General features: G+C 33.0%; 1 protein-coding gene across 7 annotated transcripts in view; it reads right to left on the reverse strand.

Annotated features, from left to right (window-relative positions):
- The window catches only part of LOC105218149 (integrin alpha-PS2), an 80,535-nt gene that overhangs the window by 2,977 nt on the left and 51,922 nt on the right, over positions 1-25,636 (reverse strand). For 6 of the 7 annotated variants that reach the window (XM_011193552.3, XM_011193550.3, XM_011193548.3 and 3 more), the window contains exons 5-10: positions 17,733-17,859; positions 10,079-10,140; positions 9,078-9,126; positions 4,284-4,358; positions 1,065-1,453; positions 108-991 (exon numbers count right to left, since the gene is read on the reverse strand). In XM_011193552.3, coding sequence (XP_011191854.2) covers positions 108-991; positions 1,065-1,453; positions 4,284-4,358; positions 9,078-9,126; positions 10,079-10,140; positions 17,733-17,859 — 1,586 coding nt within the window. The remainder of the gene's footprint in view (positions 1-107; positions 992-1,064; positions 1,454-4,283; positions 4,359-9,077; positions 9,127-10,078; positions 10,141-17,732; positions 17,860-25,636) is intronic. The other variant, XM_011193555.3, reaches the window with a different exon arrangement.

Raw genomic sequence — 25,636 nt, forward strand, 5'->3', positions numbered from 1 at the left:
CGAAGAACTGAGAGCTTCATCTGGAGATACACTACCGGTATCGATTCTAAAGTCTTTATGGTAATCAGGCCCTACTTTTCTTCGAAATAATACATGATAATACTTACGCAATATCCAGCTGTAGATCGGGCACGCAGATATTATCCAAACCGCAATTCTTTTGTATATTGATTGCATCACGCAAAATGATCTCACGATTCTGATCGATCACCGGTTCGAGCACATCACGTTTACGTCTGATTACGGGCGCCAACGGACGTCTGCTACGCAAGTCATAGCGCATCTCAACTTCCAACGGGGTCAACTTATCCTGTACATTATCCACTAGATAGACGGTCTCATTGCGACAATATGTACGACCGTATTGCAAACTAATCGAGGCATTACGTATATTTTTGCCTTCATCGAGCAAGAAGAACATACGCGGCTTCTTGGGTTTCTTGGCATCCAACACCCATGAAACATCAAAATCCAAATTGCGTGGCAAATATTCGCCGGTATAACTCCAGCAAGTCATAATTTCCGTACAAGGCACACGTTTACCATCACGGACCGTCTGACATTTGCGATCGTCCAAACTGATCAATTTCGTTTGGTTGACAAATGAGGTCATCGCATTGACCGCCGCCACAGGACGTGACTTGAAAATAAACACTTGATCGGAAGCGTATGCGCCCACCGCCAAATCGGGATAAGTATTGCCATCCATGTCCAGGCCACCGGAGAGTGAAAACCCGAAAGTGTGTGGATAGGGTGCACCCTCAACAATATCTTCCGCTTTGATAATCTGCGATGGTTTCAATAGCGGACCATTTGGTGAACCATGAAAGATGTAGACAATACCGCGTCCTTCTGGTCCATCATATGGCGCACCAACAGCGAAGTCACCATAACCATCACGATTGATATCACCGAGTGTGGTGAGCGCCAAGCCGAAACGTCCCTTCGTATTGTAGCCATCGCGTATATGCTCGACTGGCCAACGTTCACCCTGTGTGGCAAATTATGTACAGTTAGTTTCTACTTTTACTCCTGCTCTTCCCTTTTCAATTAACTATACTCACGCTCGCCTTCTGCAACAAGATGTACACGCGTCCCACGTCGTATTTGCCCTCCACATTTCCCGGTTCGCTATACATTGGCGCACCGATGATCAAATCGTCCAAACCATTACCATCCACATCGCATGTCGCCAGCGCATAACCGAAGTATTCACCAATCTGGTGGCCAGTGAAATTGAATATATTCGACATATTCCAATGATTCACTACGATTTTGCCGAGTAAACCGGCGCCGCGTGGCATACCGATCGCAATATCCTCAACACGATCACCATCGAAATCGCCGGTGATCATGGAGTAGCCCAAGTAGGAGTCGTCATCTTGTGAGCTACTCTCGGCGGTTGAGTAGACTTGATTTTCGGGGCGTGTTACGTCGTACGAATAAGTTTGACCTATTAAATAACGGTTGTTTAGAATATATTTTTCGATTTTTTTGCTTTCAAAAGATTAACTAATTTATTTACAAATTATCAGATATTTCTTTGTAAGTTTTCAAAGCGGTTAGTAAAAGCGTTCAGTTGCGTATGAAATCGGTGAAGTTTAACTATACCGTTATGTTGTGCTTAAATGTGTGTGTTTGGGTTAGTCAGCCGAAATTGGTGGTTAAGTCGGAAAGTTAGTTTATAGTCACCAAACTAACGGTATTTACTTATAGTAGATTACGTTACTAATATAATTATGATATTATAGATATATAAATTATTTTATGAATTTTAGTTATAATGACTTTCACAAATGTTATGCTTAGCAGATGTGTGGTTTTCGCCGTATATGTTATGTATGAGATACACTAGTATTTAATGAATAATGCTATATAATTCTACGTAAAGATAATAGGACTATTTTTTATAATAAAAAAATCATATATATATTTTTTAAATATTTTCCCTTTAGTTTCTGAAATATATATAGATATTTTCAAATCAATCCGATGGATAGAAATTGCTTCGAAATTTGATTTAATTTTCTATATGATGATATTGACGATCTGGTAACACTGCATTAATAAATAATAGTAAACATCCGAAATTCTATAGAGAATAATGAAAAAATTTTTTTCTTCAAGGAAAATAGTCAAGAAAATGTTTCTGAGAGAGAGTTAGGTGAGATATTGTGAACTACGACAATTTCGGAGGATCACTTCGAAAAATCTCGTAATAATAACTGTTTTTATTAGATAGTCTTAAGTAGATATCTTTACCTTATGATCTTCAGATGGTTTGATCTGTTTACTAATTTGGATTTCTTCGAGGAAAGTAGTCAATAAAATGTTTCTGAGAGAGAGTTAGGTGAGATATCGGAAATTACGACAATTTCGGAGGATTACTTCGAAAGATCTCGTTATAATAACTGCATTTATTAGAAAGTCTTATGTAGAGATCTTTACTTTATGATTTTCAGATGGTTTCATCTGTTTACTAATTTGGACTTCTTCGAGGAAAGTAGTCAATAAACAGTTTCTGAGAAATAGTTAGATGAAATATCGGGAATTATGACAATTTCGGAGGATTACTTCGAAAGATCTCGTAATAATAACTGTATTTATTAGATAATCTTATGTAGAGATTTATGATCTTCAGATGGTTTGGTCTGATTACTAATTTGGATTTCTTCAAGGAAAATAGTCAATAAACAGTTTCTGAGAGAGAGTTAGATGATATTTCGGAAACTACGAAAATTTCTGAGGATCACTTCGAAAGGTTAAAATAACAGCTTTTATTAGATGCTCTTATGTAGAGATCAGACTTCATGATCTTCAGATGGTTTGGCCTGATTACTGATTAGGATTTATTCAAGGAAAGAGGTCGCTAAAATGTTTCGGAGAGAAAATTAGATGAGATATCGGGAACTACGAAAATTTCTGAGGATCACTTCGAAAGGTTAAAATAACAGTTTTTATTAGATGGTCTTATCTAGAGATCAGACTTCATGATCTTCAGATGGTTTGGCCTGGTTCTAATTTGGTTCTGGTAGACCAGTAAAAAGTAAATATTAATCTAACCTTCTTTAAAAAGTTAAGTAATAGAACGTGCGATATTTTTTACGAATGGTCCGTAGGATTATGATGCCTTTTTTATTAAAAAAAAAAATTATTGAACGTAGCTATTAGATCATCTATCATTTCGGAAGTGTTCCAACTCAAGATAAAAAGAAGTGCTTTGGTAAACGAGTTACGAGTTCAGTACTTGGAGAACGGTTTTCAGTCTCTAGAAAAAAAAATATTTGAAACCATTGCACGATAATATAAGGGTCAGAATCAGGGAGCCTACAATAATCAAATCGAGTTCTTAAAAAAATAACATCTAAAAGAAGAATGATCTGTAGTGTTCTATAGTCCTTTCTAAAAAACAAATGAAAGAGAATGGTCACGAGGATGGTCCAAGAACACTTGCACAACGATGCAAATATATGAAGTGTTTAATAATGAAATGAAGGCACTCTGACCTAGCGTGCGACATTGCAACGCTGATTTTTACACAAAAGTTCTGGCAACTCTTAAATTATAAACACCAAATGCCAAACTAGTAAATATTATGTAAAACTAAATTATAAATTTAACTTAGAAAATTAAATTTTGTTTAATTTTTTGTATTTTTGAAGCACTTAAACCAAAATAGTGTGTATGAATAAAAATTATGAAAAATTTACAAAATTTTGAATTTTGAGTTAGTATCGATACCGACAACCAACAACAATGCGAGTATGGAGCCACAGAACCCTTGCGTACTAGACACTAATGTATACAGGGTGGTTGGTATGTACGAATGTATGACGGTTACAAGGCAGACGAGTAGACAATTACAGCAGCAGCAACAGCAATGACAACAACAACAAAGCAGTGAGCAATATTACGCAGCGTTTTTTTTTTGTTTGCAATTACATAAGCCCCATTTAGACATAGACAGTTACGCACTTTAACCGCATTTATACAGGGTGTCTGTTTTGTTTTTTAGATATTTTCTGTAGTATTTATGCATTATTGATGAAGTTAAATGAAGTATAATTCATTTGTTTACAAGTAAAGCGATAAAATTAAGAATTTAGAAGAAGCAAATGCCATTTAAAAAACCAAATATTATTTGTAGTATTATTATGTAAGAGTATGAGTTTTTTTCTATTTTTTCTTTGCTTTTAATTTATTTTAGTGTTTCTATTATGCTGGTTCTTATAGAATTTATGTTGGATTTTAGCGTTTGCTTTTTAAAAGCATAATTTGTTTACCTCCGGTGCCGAAGGGCTGATAATATGGCGGCTTATATGGGAAGGTTGCATCTGGTGATATTGAGTAGGCTTGTCCTGGTTTTTTGTATAGTTTTTGTTTATTTATTTTATTTTTATGATTTTTTATTGTTAGTTTTTAAAAATGTTTGTTGTATATTTGTTTTTTTTTTTTAATTTATTTCAAATAATTATTTAATTCAATTATTATTTTTATTTCAATTAATTATTTTATTTTATTGTTTTTTTTTTTTTTTGGTCGTTTAAGTATAGCACAACAATAAAACAACAACAATTCGCAACACAATAATATTATAGAGTTACAGTTATAATTTTGGGTTTGGTTGTAGTTTTTGCAACATTTTTTTGTGTTTTTTTATTTCATTTTTTTATTTTTGTAGGAAAGGTGCAGTATCGAGCGGTAAACGAGAAGAAAAATAAATAACGGCAATAAAATAAATTAATTAATAGTGTGGAAAATTTAATAAATATTCAATACATTTAACAACAACTTATTTGAAAGCAAATATTTGCAAGGAATAATTTGGCAAAGCAATTTTTTTGGATTCGAGGGAATTGAATTTATTTATAAAAAGTGAAGCTAAGCAGCTTATTTATTATTTTTCTATTTATTTAAAAAAATATGTTAATTTTTTTTATAGTTGTTGCCATACTATTCTACTTTGCAAATATTTGTGGCATGTAATTTTATATTAAATACTCATAAATTATTTCAAATATAGCCACGTTAACACTGAGAATATTTTTAAGAAAATTTGTTTTTTGTAGAAAATATTAAGTCGTTAATCATAAAAATATGTACATACATATAAATATTTATATACGAAAATATATACAAAATATTATTATAATATAAGATTTCTTGAGCTTGATTAGTGACTATTATTACCCTCTTTTTATAAACAATAAATATATAATACTTTATACAATTATAATAATATGCCTATATACATACCTACTTATGAATATATTATAATTAATTATAACTTAAAAATTTAATCGGCATAGTCTGCTTCTTAAAAGCTTTTAGAGCTTTTTTTGCAACTCCCTATCACATTTTCTAGTTTAAAACTCACTAATTTCTAGAGCTTTCACTTTCAGTTCTGTTGTACGATTGGTGAAAGCTCATTTGTAGTAAAAAGTTGCTCAAACTTTGTATCTCTGTAAAGCTTTTTGATGTATTTGTTTTGCAACTACCTACATCGTTTTGTAGCTTAAAACTCACTAATTTCTACCGAGTCTACAGCTTTCATTTTACCGAAAGCTCTTATTATTGCTGTTAAAAGCTTTGTGAAAGCTCATTTGTAGTTATAATTTGCTCAAACTTTGTAGTTATGTAAAGGTTTTAGAGCGTTTTTGCTCATTCTCCCGCTTATAGAGCTTTCACTTTAAATGAATGAATTTTCATTTAAAGTGAAAGCTCATTTGTAGCTATAATTTCCTCAAACTTTATATGGGCATTTCCGCCAGAATGTCTACCACAGACAAAATATTAAACATTATTAGAATTACAAACTTTTTGCATATTTTCATAGGAAAATATTTAAATTTATTTATATTAAATTATTTTTAAATTAATTCATGACCAATTACGAGTTATACCAAAGACAAGTCGAACAGGAGCTACTTTTCTCATTTCGATTTTTCTACTACATTTGTTTTTTCGTCAAAATTGTTAAAGAAACATATCATGTATTAATTTTTGCTTTGTGTAAAACCTTTATAAGGGTACAAAGATCCAAATAAAATGCATAAGAAAGCATGCGATTGCAAATAACTGTAAGTTTTTGCTCTCTTATTATCCTATATTTTAATGTCCCGTGCGACATCAAAAAACAACACTTATTCCCACTGCATCGCAAATATAAGCAACAAGCTCGCCAAATTTTGGGTATAAACAGTAAATTTTAATACAATTAAAATAAAAAAAAACTTGTTCAAAAATCAGAAGATTTGTGGTTTTGGAATTAAAAAATTGAAAATTATTTTTTGTCTTATAAAGTTGACTTAAGTATGTAAATAGATACATTTACATTAATTATTTACATATGAGCAAAACCGCAGTTTAAATTCCACTGAAATAGCTATTAAATATATAGATTTCGAAAATTATAGGCTTACAAATCAAAATAAGAGTGCTCATTTTAACAAGGTTGTCAGGAGAAAATCGTTTGCTTTTAAAAGTGACAAGTTAACGTCTGACATATTATTTTCTTGATAAATCTCTTAACCAAAATTAAGAAATCCTTTAGTTACTTTTCTAAAATATTTATATTTTTTAATGTAACTGCTCTCAGTTTAAAATCAAATTTATATTTTCAAGCCTGATTGATTTTATAAAATAATTAACTCTTCATTAGAATATAATTTTTTTGCAAGGAAGCGATGGACTGGAAGCAATTATCAAAAGGAAAGTCTAGCAGATAACGAAATCCAAAAATTTGTATACCCGAGGACAGCATTTTCTGAAAAAAATTGTATTTCACATTCATAAATACTAAATACTATTTTCATTTCATACTATGGAATTTTTGTTGTGTTTCTCTTTGGATGTTGGTTAAAATAAATAAATAAATACATTTACTAGTTTTTTAAGCCATTTTATTGGACTTGTTGTTAAATAATTCCGTATTATAACAACAAAATCAACATAAATATTATGATGGAAAAAAATGTCCCGTGCGACATGTCCCGTGCGAATGTGGTTAATAATTAATTTAAAAAAATCTATAAATTATTTTTGGATGAAATTCATACCATCTTTAAAGGTCATCAATGCGCAACATTTTACAATCAAAAACATTTGAATATTGCCTTACAATTCGCTGAAATCGCCGTTTGAATCGTTGTCCCCAAAAACGACTTGCATTTTTTGTCCCGTGCGAATGCCTTGGTTTTTTGCAATTATCTTGAAAATGAAACCCGTTCCAAAATCAACCTTAACACTAAATGTAGAGCTAATGAAGGGCTATTAAAAAATCCTACTGTCAAAATTAAAAAACATTTTAGTTCATATTTTTTTTTAGTTGAAAGGCGTACGATTGTCCCGTTCGACATGGCGGAAATGCCCATATCTCTGTACCTTCTGTATGAAAAAACTACTTTGTTCCAAGGCACATGCTACCTGAGCTAAAATTAAGTTAAATTATTCAATTTCAAAAACATAACTTTCATTTTTTCATTTCATTACCAGGTTTTGACAAATCAAGAAACAAATATCCAAATCATGCTGCTACCTAAATAATCTGAGCTATTTTTTTTCAAAAAAGCTTTGCATCTTTTAAATAAAAAGCTCATAAGTCTATTGATCTAGTACAGTAAAAGCTCTCTTCAAACGCCTTCCCTTTTGGTATTGTATAACATCGAAAGTTTTTCATTTCTTGTATTAAGCTGTCAAAGCTTTCACTTAATTTTTATATCAGTTATGAAAGCTTTTATTTTTTTTTTTTAAATTCTCAGTACACAATATACGTACAAAGCTTGATTCGGCATTTTCATTTAGTCTTACAGTGAGAGTTGCAAAATATTTATGTTTCGTGAAAGCTTTCGAAGCTCGCGTCATGAAACTTTCATTTTATTATAACTTTTTTGTTATTATATTTCAATATTTTTTATAAAACTAACTAGATAAAATGAGACCTTAAAAAGCATAAAGCTATGCATGCAATTTCATACTTTTCTTTAAATCGAAAGCTTTTTTAAATCATTTTTCCCAGTGTATTTTTTTACATGTATTTTTTATTTGAAACTATGTTTTGTCGATATTTGTCCCTGTTGTTGCACGATGGTACGACGGATTATAAGATGAAAAAAAAACCACAATAAGAATAACAACAACAACAATAAATACACATGCATTACTAAAACAGCACAGATCACGATAATCGCGTTTTATGCCACAAATTATGCGCTAACGTGATGCGATGCCGCATATAACATATTCGTAAAAGAAAATACTCGACATACTCGTACAAATATGGGTAGTAGGAAAAATCGAACTACAACAAAAATAAATACATTTTCCAGTGTTGTTTTTTTTTTGTTTTTGTGTTTCTGTACTTCCCAGCGGACGCATGCGCGCTTTAGCCACTAAGACCGCTTTTAGGCATTACAAATACAAAGTACATAAATGCATAAAATTACAAAGTTTACACCAACAACAATACGTAGGCAATACCTGGTTGCGTTTAGTTATGTTTTTTTTTTGTTTTTGTTTTCACAAGCAATCACAATAACTACTTAAAAAAATCAATTCTAACCACAAAATATTTGACGCATATTTATTTAAGTAACAACTACGAAACATTTAGTGGTAAAAGTTTAACACTATCGCATATTTATGAGCTACTAAAATGGTATGTTTAGAATAACCCGTTATATTATTTCTTAGTCTATGTTGTATATATGTAGTATATGTATATGTATGTATCGATCTACTACACAATTATATTTGTTTGTCAGTTTAATTTTGTGTGGGTCTGCAGTTGGTTTTGTATTCAGGTATAATTTTGTTGGAGTAGTTGGTTTTCTAAGTTAAAATATTAAGCTAATACGAGATATATGTGGTTTTTGAAATATTCGAAATTTTTATATCTAAAAATATTTTTTTTTTAATTAATTTTCTTTTAGAAAACAATTTTGCGCATTCCACTTTAAATTTACTTACTAATCATCTAATCATACATTAAAAATATTCAATATCTTTGAGTAATCAAAACTAACTACTTGAAAATTTTATTAAAATATTTGACTAAATATTTTTAACAAACTTCTTACCTTGCCAGTACCAACTGCCGGGTGCACCAATGTATAAACGATCACCATGCTGAAATTTAAAAAAAAAAAATATTATTTTTTTTATTTAAAAAATTTTCGAAAACATTTTCGAAAGTATGAGGGTCATATAATACCAGTTTATATTGCTTGGTTTACTCCTCAGAGCTATCAAATATCAGTTGCCATTGTCATTATCTGGTAATTAATCTATTAACTGTCATCTTTGAATATCAATAAACACCGTTATAGCCTTTCCACACAGGAGCTAATTGAACAATTAACCAGCCTTTGCTCGATTAAAACGCTAATTAAGTTCGATTTACCACACAAAATAAAAATCTATATTTATTTTAAAATTTAATCAACTTAAAATTGAAATGCAACTCTGCGACAAAGACCGTATTTGTAATTATTAATATATGTTCTTTGTCTGCGAGTTGTTGTTCATGCTACACAATGGTAGATGTCGCTGTTAAAAATAGCAATCAGCTGATGAAACTTACCAACTTCTTATGAAAAGCAAAAAAAAATATTCGATTATCGAGTAGCCGGCAGTATGAAGGGCAAAAACTGGTTCCTCAATTAAAATTTTAATTGATCAATTAATTTGGCTGTGTGAAAAGGCTATTAGAGAGTTTGAAAATATATCAAGAATCCTAACCTAAAATTTAAAATAATTTTTTCAAATTCAATTAACTTTGTTGTTGAAGCTTTTCAGTTTTGATCAAATTTGTTGTTGTTGTTATATATAACACTTAACAGCTGCTGTTGGCTTCATTATTTAACACACAACTCAAAAATCGGAAGTTTTCAATACTTGTGATTAGAAATATCTTAGGTTTTATAAAGGATTCTTCTCTAATTCAGACTCTATAACAAAAAATCAAAAAATTCTCACATTTTCAAGAACAAATTTCGAAACTTGACACAAGATTTTGAATAGAGCAATTTACTGTGGATTAACTCTAAAAATTTGTTAAAAAATAAAAAAAATTACTTACAGTGCTTGCTGCCGCACTAAAGCCAGCCTGACAAGAACCTTGTCGATGATAACCCCAGTTATCTATAAAGAAATGCAAATAAATTAATTTTTTATACAGAAGTCATAATAATAACAAAATAAATTAATAAAATAAATATTTTATAACTTTTACAAATAAATTTGGAATGTAAAATATGTGAAGAATAGAATATTGGCTCTCCTGCAATTTGAAATAGCCAATCATCTGCCAACATCTCAACCTAACCTAAGCCAATGCAATCACATACCTTTCTACAATCCGTTAAATATATAGTATACATATATATATCTATACCTTTGTAGCTTTGTATGTCCGCGAAATAACGAAAATATTTGTCATGAACCAAAAGCGCAGGAAATGCATAAAAGAGTTGCTTGAAATGCCAAATAGCCAAATAAGGATAATTATTCCTGACGGAATTGAACGCTGACATGGCTGACACAGGCAATAGGAAGACCGGACGACTGCGTTGCAATAAAATGCTTGTGCACAGATAAATATATCTACATATTTATACCTTTATACCATATACGTATATAGACTTTATCCACACCGAAGGGGCTTGTAGAGAAAATGGCCAGTTGGGAAAACGTTTTTACATAAGTTTGAGAAGACACAGACACATTGCCTAGGTTGAAGGGACTATTCGCGCTATTTTAAAGTTTTCCTTCGTTAAAGGCAAATCCGCTAGAGAAACTTTCCGGCGGAAGACTTGTGACGACGAATACCGATCAAATCATGGAAAACATCGAGTTAGATCGGCATGTGACTTCGCGTGATATCGCCCAGGAGATGGGAGTTAGTCACCAAACCAAAAAAACCTTCTGGACCGAATCAACGCCTGCGATATGCTGCTGAAACGGAACGAACTCGATCCATTTTTGAAGCCCATTGGTGACTGGCGACGAAAAATGGATCACATACGACAATATCAAGGGAAAACGGTCGTGGTCGAAGGCCGGTGAATCGTCCCAAACAGTGGCCAAGCCGGGATTGACGCCCAGGAAGATTTTACTGTGTGTTTGGTGGGATTGGAAGGGAATCATCCACTAAGAGCTGCTCTCATATGGCCAGACGCTACCATCTACTGCGAACAACTGGACCGCTTGAGACAGGCGACCGACCAGAAGCGTCCAGAATTGGCCAACAGGAAGGGTGTAGTGTTCCACCAGGACAACGCCAGACCACACACTTCGTCGGTGACTTGACAGAAGCTACGGGAGCTCGGATGGGTCGGATCCACCATATAGCCCGGACATAGCGCCAAATGATTACCACCTGTTCCTGTCCATGGCGAACGACCTTGGTGGTATAAAGGTGAACTCAAAAGTGGCTTGTGGAAAGTGGCTGTCCGAGTTCTTCGCAAATAAGGAAGGGGCTTCTACGAGGGGGTATTATGAATTTGCCGTCTCGATGGAAACAGATTATCGAACGAAACGGCGCTTATCTGCACTTTATATAAAGCATTGAACAAAGAGCAAAATAGCGGAAGGGAGATATATATGAAAGAATCGAAGCGAAGCTGATGATAATATCCGTAGCATACATTTAGGCTGTCCCGTTTCAGTTAGTATAATTTCTGGAAAGATTTAACGAAAACAAAATCCTACAGGGCACCAACTTATATTTTTTTTATTTTGTCGAAGTGGAGGCGCTTGAGGTGAAGTTGAATGTTGAGATTACGATTGCAAAAGTTTGCCAACACCTTTGCGCCGATTGCAGCAACATTCTAAGTAAGACAAGGCAACACGATGAAATAAAACAGTCAAACAACTGCAACAACAACAACAACAACACAACAAAGTTAACAAACTGCAGCAAGTCACAACAATAGCGGTATTGGCCGCAGTAGTGAACAGTGGCAATGATCGTGCGTCGCTTTTTATTTACGCGATTTCACAGCGCGTTTCTGTTGCTATTGTAGTTGCACGCGTTGTTTAGCCCGTCCGAACATTTGCTTTATGCTGCACACCACCATTGAGTCGTCCATTGTGTGGCATGGCAATGTGTGCACCATTGTGGCACACCGCGTGCGCGCGTCTGCGCAGAAGATCAAATTAAACGATAACAATTTGTCGCCGAAGTGTTTCAATTTAAACGTTCGCCAGCGTAAAGCAAAGCAAAAGGCACAGAGCGGCACTGAAGACGCGGTGTGTGTGTAATAAAAAATCACAAGTTTTTTGTTTGAATGCCAAGGAGTGCCTATTTAAGGAGCAGACCTTCTGTGCGCCACCACTCACGTCGCTCCTTACTTCCTCCTCATGTTGTTGAATTACACAACTTGCTGGACTTTCCTGGTTTCCAGCGCTCCGCCTTCCGCCCGCCTTTGAAGCTTTGTATTTGTTGTGCTACCGCTATGATGACTTGTGGCTACTGCTTTTGAGTGTTTGTTGTAATTGTTGTTGTTGCAATTGCTGCTTTGTGTTGCGCTTGCATCGCTTGACGTTGGCCGTTTGTGCACGTGGTACACGTTGTGGACTAGAGTAACCTGAACGCATAAACATTTATTCCCTGTCTTCCAGACCCAGCTACACAACTTTGGCTCAAGGGTGTGTGTATGTTCAGTGTGCTCACACATTATTTGTGTTATTATAGTTTTACAGTTGTTTGTTGTTCTTATTGCTGTACGCGTACCTTTGCCGTGGTCGCATATACAACTTTTCACCATTCAAGAAGGTAATTCAAGTAATTCTCATAATAAAATCGCCCCCGTGTAGAATTTCAATTAGCTTTGTTGTCGAGCATTTTGTTTCACTTTTTTTTCTGCCAACATTTGAAGTCACCAAGTTGTTGCCGCTGTTGTTGTTTGGTTGTTGTCACTGTATTGTGTTGTACGTTGTTGATTGTTGCCATTGCTGTTGTTTTTGTGACTTTTTTTCTACCAACTTTTTTCGCTAGTCCTGTCTTTGCAGATTCTTTGTAACTATTAGTATGGCATTTGGTGCGTTAAGTTGGTATTTATTGCTCTGAGAAACTTCGGAATCTACACTAGGTCCATTGCGCTGGCTGCTGGCTGTTGGAGATTCATAGCCTTTGACTCTTTGTGCGTGTAATTGTTGCATTGGGTAATACATTTCATTATTGTAGATGTGAGAGATACATGCAGCAAAAATTTAGTTTCTTCAATTTACTTTTTGGAATTAAAAATTTTCATTTTCTTGTCAAAGCTTTCTTAAAACTTCCACGTTTAAATAAAATATTTTTTATTTGGGGCAACCCTAGTTTATTTTTCATTTAATAGAAAATTAATCGGGACGAGGGTCCAGCATTTTCATGCTGATGGTGGATTAGATTATGCGAAAAGACTTTGACGCCACCTTGAAAGATTCTCCCTCATTATAAGTAATTTTTCATAGGACTTAAGTCTTGAAAGCTTCAAAATATAATATTTCACCATGGACAACTTAGTATGATAATTCCAGTATTTTCTAAAACCACTTGAGAATATATTGGGAATTCCATCTGTCATGTTCATATTTTCGAATGTCCTTGAACAATATGGAGATTTCTTTAATTTTTTTTAGATTTTTTAGGTTCTTATAAGGGCCTAATTTAACCGTCATCATTTTATAAATAATATATTTCAAAACCTGATGACCTTCGAAAGAAAAATTCTCCGAAAAATGTTCGGCGCAGTCAGAATCGGATGATAAAATGGAATAGTGAACTTGACCAACTAATTCGAGGCGAAAACGTGGTGCGATTTATTAAAACACAACGAAGAAGAAGGCTAGAACATATGTATGTATATCAAGAATGGATGATTCAAGAGATCAAAAGAAGGTAATGGACGCGAAAGCATTCATTGGTAAAGCAAAAGGAAGGCCAAGATCAAGAACAACGAAAACGAAGAGCTGAAGAACTGACTGGAAAACTGGAGTGAGACCACAAAAGACATGCTGATGGAGTAGCTTGGATGCGTATTGTTCAGCTGGCCCAAGCTCATAAAGGGCTATAGAACCAAATGATGATAATGATATTTCAAGATTTCTCTAAACTTTAGTTTTAACTTAATCAACTTCAATGATTATCGGGCAGTATCTTTTCAAGATCTGTGTCTAAAAATGCTTAGCCTTTCATTAGCATTATTAGATTAGACAAATTTTTACCATTTTATTCTTTATAGATAGTACATGTATGTCATTAATGGTATACATTAAACTTCTAAGAATGTTAGAGCTCCCTTGAAGATCACTTGGACCATTCAAAATCGGGATTACATAATAAAGATCTATAGTATATTTAGTTATAATAGGAGTGGCAACTGGTATAAATTTCCTTAACTGGTATAACCAAATAAAGTAAAAAGCGGGACTACGGTTATGCCGATTGAAAATTGCTTAAAATTCTAGGGTCTTTATTGATCTGATAAAAAAAATATATATATTTCGATAAGTACTATTCAAATTTTCACACTTCAGTCTAAAGAACTTCGGATAAAATCAAATTAAGTAGTCCCAAAATTTCTCTCAGTGTATCAAATATGTGTAATGCTGTTTGAATTGACTTCTTATTATCATTGAAGTAATTTGTATTAAATGTGTTAAATTCTATGTAATTTTCTTAAAGAGAGACGTCTTTAAAGTAATATTTTTTTATGTACCACTTACAATGCTTAGCTAACGGCGATCACGATGTCTTCTTCTTTTTCTAGAAGACAACAGAAATGATATCTAGATATGATAGTATTAACATAATTTATGCCATATTTTATTAGACAGTTAGCGACGAAGAAGCAAGAGAGTCGTATGCTTACAATTTGATTATTCAAAGGCTGAAAACACTGTTACCATATTTTCATTATATATTATACATGCATCTCCATCGTAACCCCACTCTAAGGTATTCGTTATCAAATTACTACATCAACCACAAAATAAAAATCAATTTGAAATTGTTTTAACCAGCCAAAGCCACACATTTAACCCATCAAAAAGTGACAGCGAAAAAGGAAATCCTCGAAAGCGGCTCAAAAAAAGCCAAATTCCTACAATAATACTTGAGCAAATAAACTCGATACACTTGTAGGCTTCTCTTCACCGAACCCAACAAATTTTTTATACGCACTTTTTTGAGCATTGTTGAAAAAAGAACACATTTGCCACTCACTAAGCCCATTACATATGAACACACTCATACTCGAATACACCGAAATGTGTATAAATACCCCAATTGATTGGGAATCCCTTCAAATTGCTGTGTGTGCGTGTGTGTGTAGGGAGAATATTAACATTATTAAATGCTATAAAAAGCGTGTAATCAAAAACTTTGTAAGTGTCAAGTAACGGCATACTAAAAATACACAAATTGTCTGCTACCGAAATACAAAAAATCACAGGATTATGCTATCTGACTGTGTGTGATTGCGTGTTTAACCCTACAAGTGCCGCAGGAAGCCTCGTGTCAGTGATAAAAAGTTTGTTCTGTGGATTTTTGCGCATATTTATATCGTATTTTTAGAAATCTAGCGAGTGCTCATAAATACACGATTAAACTGCAGAGACGTGCGTGAAACGGAAATTACACAAAAAGTTGTTAGTTTTATTCCACACACTGCAGACAACGACATTGCATTTGACAGCTGCAGAATGTCTAGCTGCAATGTGAGGGCTTGTGGGATTATTTTTAAAAAAGTTTGGAAATTATTACATTAAGTAGAAGAGGAAGAGTTGAGGGTAATCATATGAGTATAAATAAATATAAAATAAAAACTCGTTTAATATTATGGAGTTATTGAAAATTTAACCAAATCCAACCTGTGATATAGAAGGTTGCCTTTGAAACTCTGAAGCCTTTAAAGACAAAAGCTTTTGATTAATATTTCTCGATACTATCGCAGTCTAAATGGCGATTTTCTAAATAGCTTCCGTAATCTGGCGGCCGATTTCTGATTGGCATGATTTCAAAGTACTTCTCTTTATGATAAACTTCGTGTTTATGATTTGTGTTTAATATTAAACTTCAATAATAGAATTAATAGATATTAGTTTTCTAGTAAACTCTGTGTCTATGAGTAGAGTTTAATATTAAACTCCTCTAAACTTGAGTTCATGGCGTTCACGAGGATTTATTGGAAATTAATTATTGGGTAAACTCGGAGTTTGTAATTAGAGATTAATATGAAACTCCAGTAAACTCGAGTTTGGAGTTTTCAGGAATATTTAATGTAAATTAATTATGTGGTAAACTCTGTGTTTATGATTAGTCTTTTATAGTAAACACCAAAAATATCCAATTAACTTTAGTCTGTGTTTAAGAGATTTAATAGAAATTAATAAAGTAGTAAACTGCGTGTTTATAAGTAGTGTTTAATACTTAACTCCAATAAACTCGAGTTTGTAGTATTTACGAGGATTTAATGAAAGTTTATTATGTTGTAAACTCCGCTTTAGTGAATAGTTTTTAATGCTAAATAACAAAATAGCTAGTTAACTCGAGTTTGTGGTATCTAAGAGGGTTTAATATAGCCGTTAGTTATATATCGGCACATTTTTGTCTTTGCACTTTCATATACTAATTTTCAGCAAACAAAATATTTACTTTCTAACAACTTTTGGTAATTTTCTTCATTTAAAAAGGCCATAAAAGTGCAAGCAATTATTTCGTTGTAATTTGCCATTGAACTCAAGCCTCGTGGAAATTTTCCGAACAAATAATCAGCCAAAGGTAAATATTTGACTGCATGCCACACTCAAAACAAAGTGCCCGAACAAATTAATTTTCTTAGAAAGTAGCATTCAAAAGATTTATGTATGTATGTATGTATTTTCAAAAATATTTTCCAGTTAATGCTTTTTTAGTGAAATGACAGTCAGTAAATGACAAAAAAGTTGAAGAGAATCAATTAGGGGAGAAAGGTTGCTTAAAATTTGATTTGTTTGGTACTGTTTACAAAAAAATCTCGCCGTTATCTACATACTACTTTTGAAATATTTTTTATAAATAATATTTTCTGTACCGTAATATAATAAATTTCAGATCTCTCTACATCAAATATGTTAATCTAATTAATGGTACCAGGTTTAAGACCAAATACTTTGTTATTTAGCCTTTTCACACAGTCAAATTAATTGATCAATTAAACCTTTGATTGAGAAACCAGTTATTGTCCTTCACACTGCCACTGCTCTTTGAGAATCGAACTGTTATTTTTAGCAGCGACACCTAGCGTCGTGTAGTGTGAACAACAACTCGGAGCCAAAGAACGTATATATGTATAATTACAAATACGTCTTTGTCGCAGAGTTGTATTTCATTTTCGAGTCGATTAAAATTCAATTAAAAATTAATGTAGATTTTTATTTTGTATGGTAAATCGAACTTAATTAGCGTTTTAATCAAGCAGAGGCCGGTTAATTGATCAATTAGCTCCTGTGTGAAAAGGCAAATAGATTATTCCTTGATAATATAAAAATAATAATTCGAGACCACTTTATTTTAGCACCCGTTCCACTTTGCTCTATAATATTTATTTTTTGAGTACGTGACAGTCTTATCTCTATATTTTCGCTGCTGAACACAATTCTTACTTCTTCTGCGTAACAATAGATTTAAATAAAAAAAAAATGTCAGGTTAAAAATACTATTCGTCAAATATTTATGACATATAGCAACAAATATTTCTCATACTCACTTGTGCGACAGGGTGAGACTTCATTGAAATGCGTCAAATTCCTGGATGTAAAGCACGTACCGACTGGGTCATAACGCAGTGACTTATTCGGTGTCATTGTATGGAAGACATAGCGTGGAGCACAGGCCTGCGTTATAAAGAAAAAGAAAAATTAGAAGAGAACAGTTAAAAAATTTGTTAAAATATGCTAGAGAAACTAAAATAAAATTTGAAAAAAATAATTAATGCGCGAATAAAATTTAATTTCCATACATAATACAAATAAATAATGGTAAAAATATTATTCAAATAATTTAAATAAATAACTGTAAAAATATTAGCAAAAAGTGGGAACTTCACTAGACAACAACTTTGAGAAACAACGGAGAAAGAATTTTTTTTAGAATTTTTTTTCACTTCTTCGCAGATTCCCAGTAAAACGTCACTATTTGTTTGCGTCTGCGCATTAAATTGTTTGCGCACATTTGTTTATTTATTTATGTGCATATTGGGTGAATGCAATTACTTTTACAAATTTATACAATACGAGCGCGAGTACTTATACCAAAAAAAGCGTTTGAAATGCACAAATACTTTGCTTACGCGGTGTACGCATCCGCGCCTTATATGGGTCGCAGGCGAAAAAAAATGGGCGAAAATAAAAAGCAGAAAGCCACAGAGCATATTTGAACAAAAGACTCGAGGCTCGATGCTTAAGCACTTTAACATACATATAAACATATATGGTTACGTGTCCAGTGGCGGGGGATTGCCTATGCGCCCCAACTGCTGCTGCGCGCATATTCGCATGGAGTCGCTTTTTGGACGCGCGGCCTCGACGTTTTTTTATTGTTTATCCACAGCTCACTTTGTGTGGCTTTTGGTGCGCTTGTCTCTTGCCTGTTACCTTGGCGGTTGACGCGGTGGTTGTGTGCTGTCTGTCTATCCGCTGCATTTCACCGCCGGCTTTGTTGTTGTTTGTTGCTGAATTTTAAGCACTTCATGTCTGAAAATATTTGGCAAAGCGCGCTTCACTTTGCCTTCTATGCTTATGTGCTTACACATATGTTCGACTATATGGCATGCTGTGCTATGCTTTGTAAGTCCTCTGTCCTCTACTTTTTTTCCTATTCGCTGCTCCTGTTGTTTGTTAGACGCTAAAGTGTTGGTGTACATTGCCGTCGTCGTGTTGCGCGCACACGTTGAATGCATTAAAGCGCAAACAGAAAAAAATTTTATTTGCGAAAAAAATATAAAAAAATCCAAAAATAATAATAACAACAATAACTGAAATAGAACAATCCGTTGGAAAGACTTTGATCGGTGAACAAAAGCGTTGATGGGCAGTACACGGTGAGGTGGTGGAGGAGATTGTGCAGACAAAAAGTGAAGAATAATCTATGAATGATTTTGGAGCAGCATTTAATTTAATTTATTTATATAATTGTTCTATATTTTTTAAACATTTCTCTAAAACATTTTAACATCCTAGAAATGGTATTTTTTTATAAAATTTATGCCATCATTTCAATAATAACTTACCAAACTTATTTACTTCTTAACTCATTATGTTGTTGATGTTACTATTTACCTAATCTCTCTTCTCTTTCTCGCTCAATTTCTATTTCTATGTATGTAACTCACTCTTTTCATACCAATATTCATCTCTCTATTTTTCTTTTCCACTCAATTTCAACAAATTTCTCTCAATTATAACAAATTTATTTCAATTCGATCTAACTTTCCACCGTAAAATATTATATATAAGTAAAAATATTTATATTTATTTGAAATGCTCTTTAATAAACAATCACAATTTTATCCCTTAAATTATTATATATGTATTTCTCTTTATTTCAGATAAGTATCTTCAAAGTGTTCAGGTGAGTGCGTCATTTGTTTACATTTCAATATACTTTCTCAACATAACTGTAGTCAATTTTACCCATGACTAGTTTTGAGACCATTCCAAAAAATGTTTAATTTCTCATCTTCCGAAATAAAATATTTGAAAGTAATAATTCAAACCTTAAATAATAGGAAAGGAAATGAAAGCTACAGAACGGTAAAAACTGACGTGTCGAATATTATTTCGAAAACTCATGACTGAAATCGAAATGAAAATCATTTTGAAAAGACAACAGTAAGACCATAATTAATAAGAAATACTTAACCAAAGCCGTAAGAAACTGCAAATTCCCTATCAAAACTATAGATGGAGATAATTAGCCGCTAATAGCCTTTACACACAGTCAAATTAATTGATCAATTAAAATTTTGATTGAGAAACTAGTATTTGCCCTTCATACTGCCGGCTACTCAATAACCGATCAGCTGGTATACATTTTTGTTTTTGCTTTTCATAAGAAATTGGTAATTTACATCAGCTGATTGCTATTTTTAACAGCGACATCTACCGTAGTTTTGTTTTAATCAAAAACACAGCCAATCGCAGACAAAGAACGTATTTATAATTAAAAATTAAAAATACGGTCTTTGTCGCAGAGTTGCATTTCATTTTCAAGTCGATTAAAATTCAAATAAAAATTTATGTAGATTTATATTATGTATGGTAAATCGATGTAAATCAGCGTTTTAATCGAGTAGAGGCCGGTTAATTGATCAATTAGCTCCTATGTGAAATGGCTATAAACTTTTTATTGGACAATTATCTCGCACTAAATCAATTGAAATGTCAAAGATCACTATAAATTATTTAGATCTGTTTCACAAAAACACTGTTAGAAAAAGCATAATTTTTAATCGGTTCTTTAAAGAATATTATTGTCTCTTCTTTAATAATTCTAAACCAGTTCAAATAGGTCAGCTAGTTAATGCAATTATGTAAATTGAGTAGTCGAGTTTGCTCCTCATAACCAATTTGATTGATTTTTTGATTTTGTTTGCAGATAAGTATTCTCAAATAGTTTTGAGCAATGGTAATGATTATTAAATTTTGTGTGTATACATGTAAAACCGAGTTTGTTTATATTTAGTAGGCCTAACATAGTTCCTTTTTAATTAGGGCTTCGTATACATTTCCCTAATTTAGTCAATTAGCTGATTGCTTCATTAATAAGTGAATTAATACAAGAATTGTTAATTGAATAGTTTAAGAGGCGATTTTATTTAGCTAAACAATTGACAAGTCTTTTAGAATTAGAGCTTGAATTAACTTTGAGCTCGTGATTGGGCCTAAAAGTATGCAATAATTATTACATAAAAAGTCTCAATGAATTACTTCTGCACTACAATATAAAACAACTATTTCCGCATGCTGTTTGCAAATAAAAACACTGTGCTCTTGACCCTCAAACAACAGTATATATGCATGTATGCGCTTTTTATATGGCAGATCACCAAACTATGAGAATAAGTTGTTTGCCAGACACCACACACTCGTGCGACTTACCATCAAAAATGCATATGAAAAAAAATAAGTACAATAAAAATAAAAACGTTTCGAAGAGCACAAAAGATAGCTAAAGCTATTTGCGCTTTGCTAAAAACCTTTTCAGTGCTTTCGACAACTTTTTTACAAGCAAGAAGCTTAAGTCATATTGACCATTTGTGGCATGAAAAGGTTAAGGCAGTAGGGCATAATTGTGCACACACATACATACAAATGTTGTACTGCGAGTAATGTAGATATGTCGCTTGGCAGCTAAAGCTATTGTCAGCCTGCAAAAAAAAAAGACAAACGCTCAGCGCTAAAGATGAAGATGAAGACTTACGAGTCCATAACAATGTGGACGACAGCCGCGGAGCCGTAAAAGAACACGAGCACGAGTATAATATGTACCTTTTAAATGTGCGCATGCGCGGCCATCAACTGCAGCGTCCCCACCAGAAAAGGCATGGCATGGCATGGCAAGTCGAGTGGAAGATATATTGTACCGATTTGACCAATGGATTAAATATGTACGTATGTATGCATGGCGGGGATAAAGCAAAATACTGCGACGGCAAATAAAACAATAAAATAATATCAGCAATAATAATAATAACAGTGGAGACAATCGCAATAAAAAATCAGCATAATTCGTTGGCGATGTCAGCGATTGCATTGTTGTTGTTGCTATAGTGAGATCATTTTGATTTCATTTTGAATTATTTATTTATTTAGTTTACTTCACTCGGCTTTTGTTGTGCCTCTTCTTCTTCTTTTTATTTATATTTTCCTCCTTTGCACAAAGCATTTAAATACTACGAAACGTCAACAGCGCAAATCGTGATTTTTTGACTATTCAATGGAACAATGGACAATATGGAGCGTATTAAAAATAGATAGAGCGTATAATGCGCCCTTTTGAGTTGTTGAAGTTGCACGCGATTTCTTATATTTAGTTATAAGATACATATGTCTTAATACTCTGTAGTGCTGTAGTGGGTGAGGCTTTTAAGTGTTTAAAGTGCTGGTTTTTGAAAGGATGCTATAGGGTAAAATATTAAAATGTTTACATCCTTTTCAGAAGAAGAAGATTTATAGTTATTATTTGTAAAACAGACAGATCTCTTTTAGATTCAGTAAAAGTTTACCATATATGATAGTTATATATAGAAGACGGTTCCAGTGCTAGATTTATATGAAATTTCTGATACTAAATAAGAAAGTAGGGTTCTAGAAGTGAATTATTTCGAGAAACATGCCTAATTATGGTCCGAAAACTTAAAAGAAACTAAAAGAAAGTTGATTTAGAAGATTATGTAAGAGATCTCATTTTTCCAACACTGAAATATACTCAATATCCTATAAACCTGATATCCTATAAACCCATATGTTAATGTCTATATCAATGTTAAATGAAAATATTGTTTAAGGGAAAAGCATCCAACACTTGTATATCAAAATCTGTTTTCAAAAAAATGTCTCCAGCTATGTTCTGAAGAATTTGGAACTAAATTTTAATAAAAAAATAGAAAAAATAGAAAAGGATATTCAGCTATAGAAAACGGACTCTAAATCTAATTTTAAGACCTGAATTAGCATCGATCCACCATATATTAATGAATATTTCATTGTTGAGTTTGAGATGATGTTTTTTTATTTGAAAGATTTTTCAAGAGATCTCATTATAGCACTTAATAAACTCTTAATGACAAACGATTGATCTCAAAATGAATTTTCTTTCAAAAAATGTGACCAGGTATGTTTTAAATTCAATAAAATTCATTTCAATTAAAAGATTTCATATGCTATAGAGTTAGAGAAAAGGGACTCAAAATCTAATTGTAATTGTCCTGAATTTTCACAAAATTCTTAATATTTATAAAGTTATTAAACTTAGTCTGATTCTCCAATGGTTCTAAAAAGTTAAACATTGTTATTGAATATTAATTTGAAAACTATAAATATTTCAAAATTTGTTTAATTTTTGAGAAATTAATGAAAAAATAATTATCATTGCATACCTTTAGGCTAAACACTATTTTTAATAATTTAAGTTTCTAAATAGAGCGCATATTTCTTCTCTACACTCTTGTTTATGGCCTTTCGCACAGCCAAATTATATTAATACATTAAAATTATAATTGAGAAACCAGTTTTTGCCCTTCGCACTGCCGGCTACTCGATTAATGATCAGCTGATATTCATATTTGTTTTGCTGTTCATAAGTTTCATTAGCTGATTGCTATTTTATCAATACGCACAGTCAAATTTACAGCGTGAACAACAATACCTAAAGTTGTATTCCATTTCTCTCCAACTCCATTTGTATTCGATTAAAAATTAATGTAGAAAATTTAAATTTTCATTTTGTATTATAAATCGATCTAAATCAGCGCTTTAATCGAACAAAGGCCACTTCATTATTTAATTAACATCTGTGCGCAAAGGCTATAAGCTAGCAAGTATTCTTCTGTCAATCGTTTACATGACAACAGTGCTAACATATTGAAGCATATGTGTAAATTACTCGCTTAAAGCTCAAAATATTTGAATTGTAACAGTTAAAGTCATGCTATACTTCTTTGTTTTTAAAGACATTTGGTTCAATAGCTTTAAAATTAGGACATCAAAATTTCCTAATTAACATTTAATTGCTCAATAAGTGCGGAATTTACGATACACCTCCAAACTACTCAATAAATCCTCTACCATAAACACCAATACACGAGTGTATAAAAGTAGAATATGTTGCGCCTGACCCAAATAAGGCATCCACATTGACTTTCAGGCTATAAAATTGCACTGGTGACCCTGCTGCAAAAATGTTGCAACACAAATGAACTGACCTAGAGCCATCAAATGACTAAATGAGCAAACATCGAAAGACCTTTTATGAGGTGTGAGTGTATGTGTGTGTGCGAAGTTTCTAACTGCCATCCTTACTTAAATAACATATAGCAATGTATGTACGTAGTGCCTGCCAACCCATAAACCTTAACTGAAATTGAATCGATTTCGCGCTGTCAATAAAATTTTGAAGGCCACGCATCTCGAAACACACCTTTGACCATTTAAAGCCATCACCATCAATGGTTAAGCTTTGGTGGTCATAAAAAAGTCTGTGTAACGCGGTAGGTCATCATCGGTTGACACAGCAAGGTGCTTCCTCACCTGGCCACATAGCGTGCGGCGGAAGCATAAACACGCGTTGCAAGTTCTCATCATACCGTTGTAGTGTGGAGGCGATCAAGTTGGATAAAAATAATGCCACTAAAATCAAAGTTAATTGGTGATTACATAGAGCAAACATAAAGCTAGAATATTCAATAGAAAAAAACACACACATACACACCACCAGCGTTGGTCGAAGCAGGTCAACTCACTACAAGGCGCCAATAAATTTTCGGTCTCGCACATAAACAACTCCCTCATTGATGACTGTACAATTAAAAAGCGTTTAAGCGCGCCAAACTCTGCATCGAGTTGATTGCGTTAGAGTGTGTGTGTGTGTTGTTGAGTTGAGTTGAGAAATCAAGAAATCAATGCGGCAGTTGGCACACCTTAATCTGACACGAGGCATCTACTAAACGTCAATTGTGCACCTTAATTTGTGGCTTTTCCGACAGTGGCTGAGGTGGGCATTAAGATTACGGGCAAAGCCAAACAAAAAAGCCCAACAACAACAACAACAAAAGAGCAGAAACCTATAAAAATATTATCAAATGTGTGGCATGTGGAAAACTGTACTGTAGAATTTGTACTGCGAACGCAATGCGGTTCTCATTGAGTATATTGAAATCGAATATCTGTACACACTGAGTAGTTGCAACGAGGCAAGGTTGTTGCAATTGTGGTAGGTGAGCGTTGATTGGGCAATCAAAGACTTGTTGTGACAGTTGAAATACAGGGGACTTTTCTGTAGTTTGAGGTTTCGAAGAACTTTTTCGGATCAGATGACTGATAAGTAATGGAATGCAAGGTGGTATGTAGAAGTTGGAGATTTAGTTTAAGAAAATAAATACACGAATTTATAAAGTCGAAAGAAAGAGATAACGGTAGAGATAGAGGTAAAGATAAATAGGAAGATACATAGATATAGAGGCAGGTCGAGAGAAAGAAAAGAAAATAAAGTGAGAGAAATTGATGGACATAAAATTAAATAAAAATATAGAGAGGAGTGGAGAGATGAAGATAGAGAGGGGTGCAGATAAAGCTAGAATTACCATTATTTTGTACTAATTTTTTTTAATTAACAAGGATATGATCTCAAATAATATTTGGGACTAATTGACGTATCTAAAGTATTATTGACCTGATCTAAGAATATGCGTACCAAAAGCCTGGTCATATTTTAAGATTAATATGAAAATTTGACACTAATTTACTGCCTATAGTGATTAGATAGTGATCAATCTGATTTTACTAAGCATAAACGATCTGCGAAATGTTCAACTAAATAATCGGTTCAAAAAATCTAAAAATCATTCTTAACGCTATGGTAACTGGAACAAACTTGAAACTTATGTTCATGGTA

This window comes from Zeugodacus cucurbitae, chromosome 5 (assembly GCF_028554725.1).
Source record: "Zeugodacus cucurbitae isolate PBARC_wt_2022May chromosome 5, idZeuCucr1.2, whole genome shotgun sequence".
Lineage (NCBI taxonomy): Eukaryota > Metazoa > Arthropoda > Insecta > Diptera > Tephritidae > Zeugodacus > Zeugodacus cucurbitae.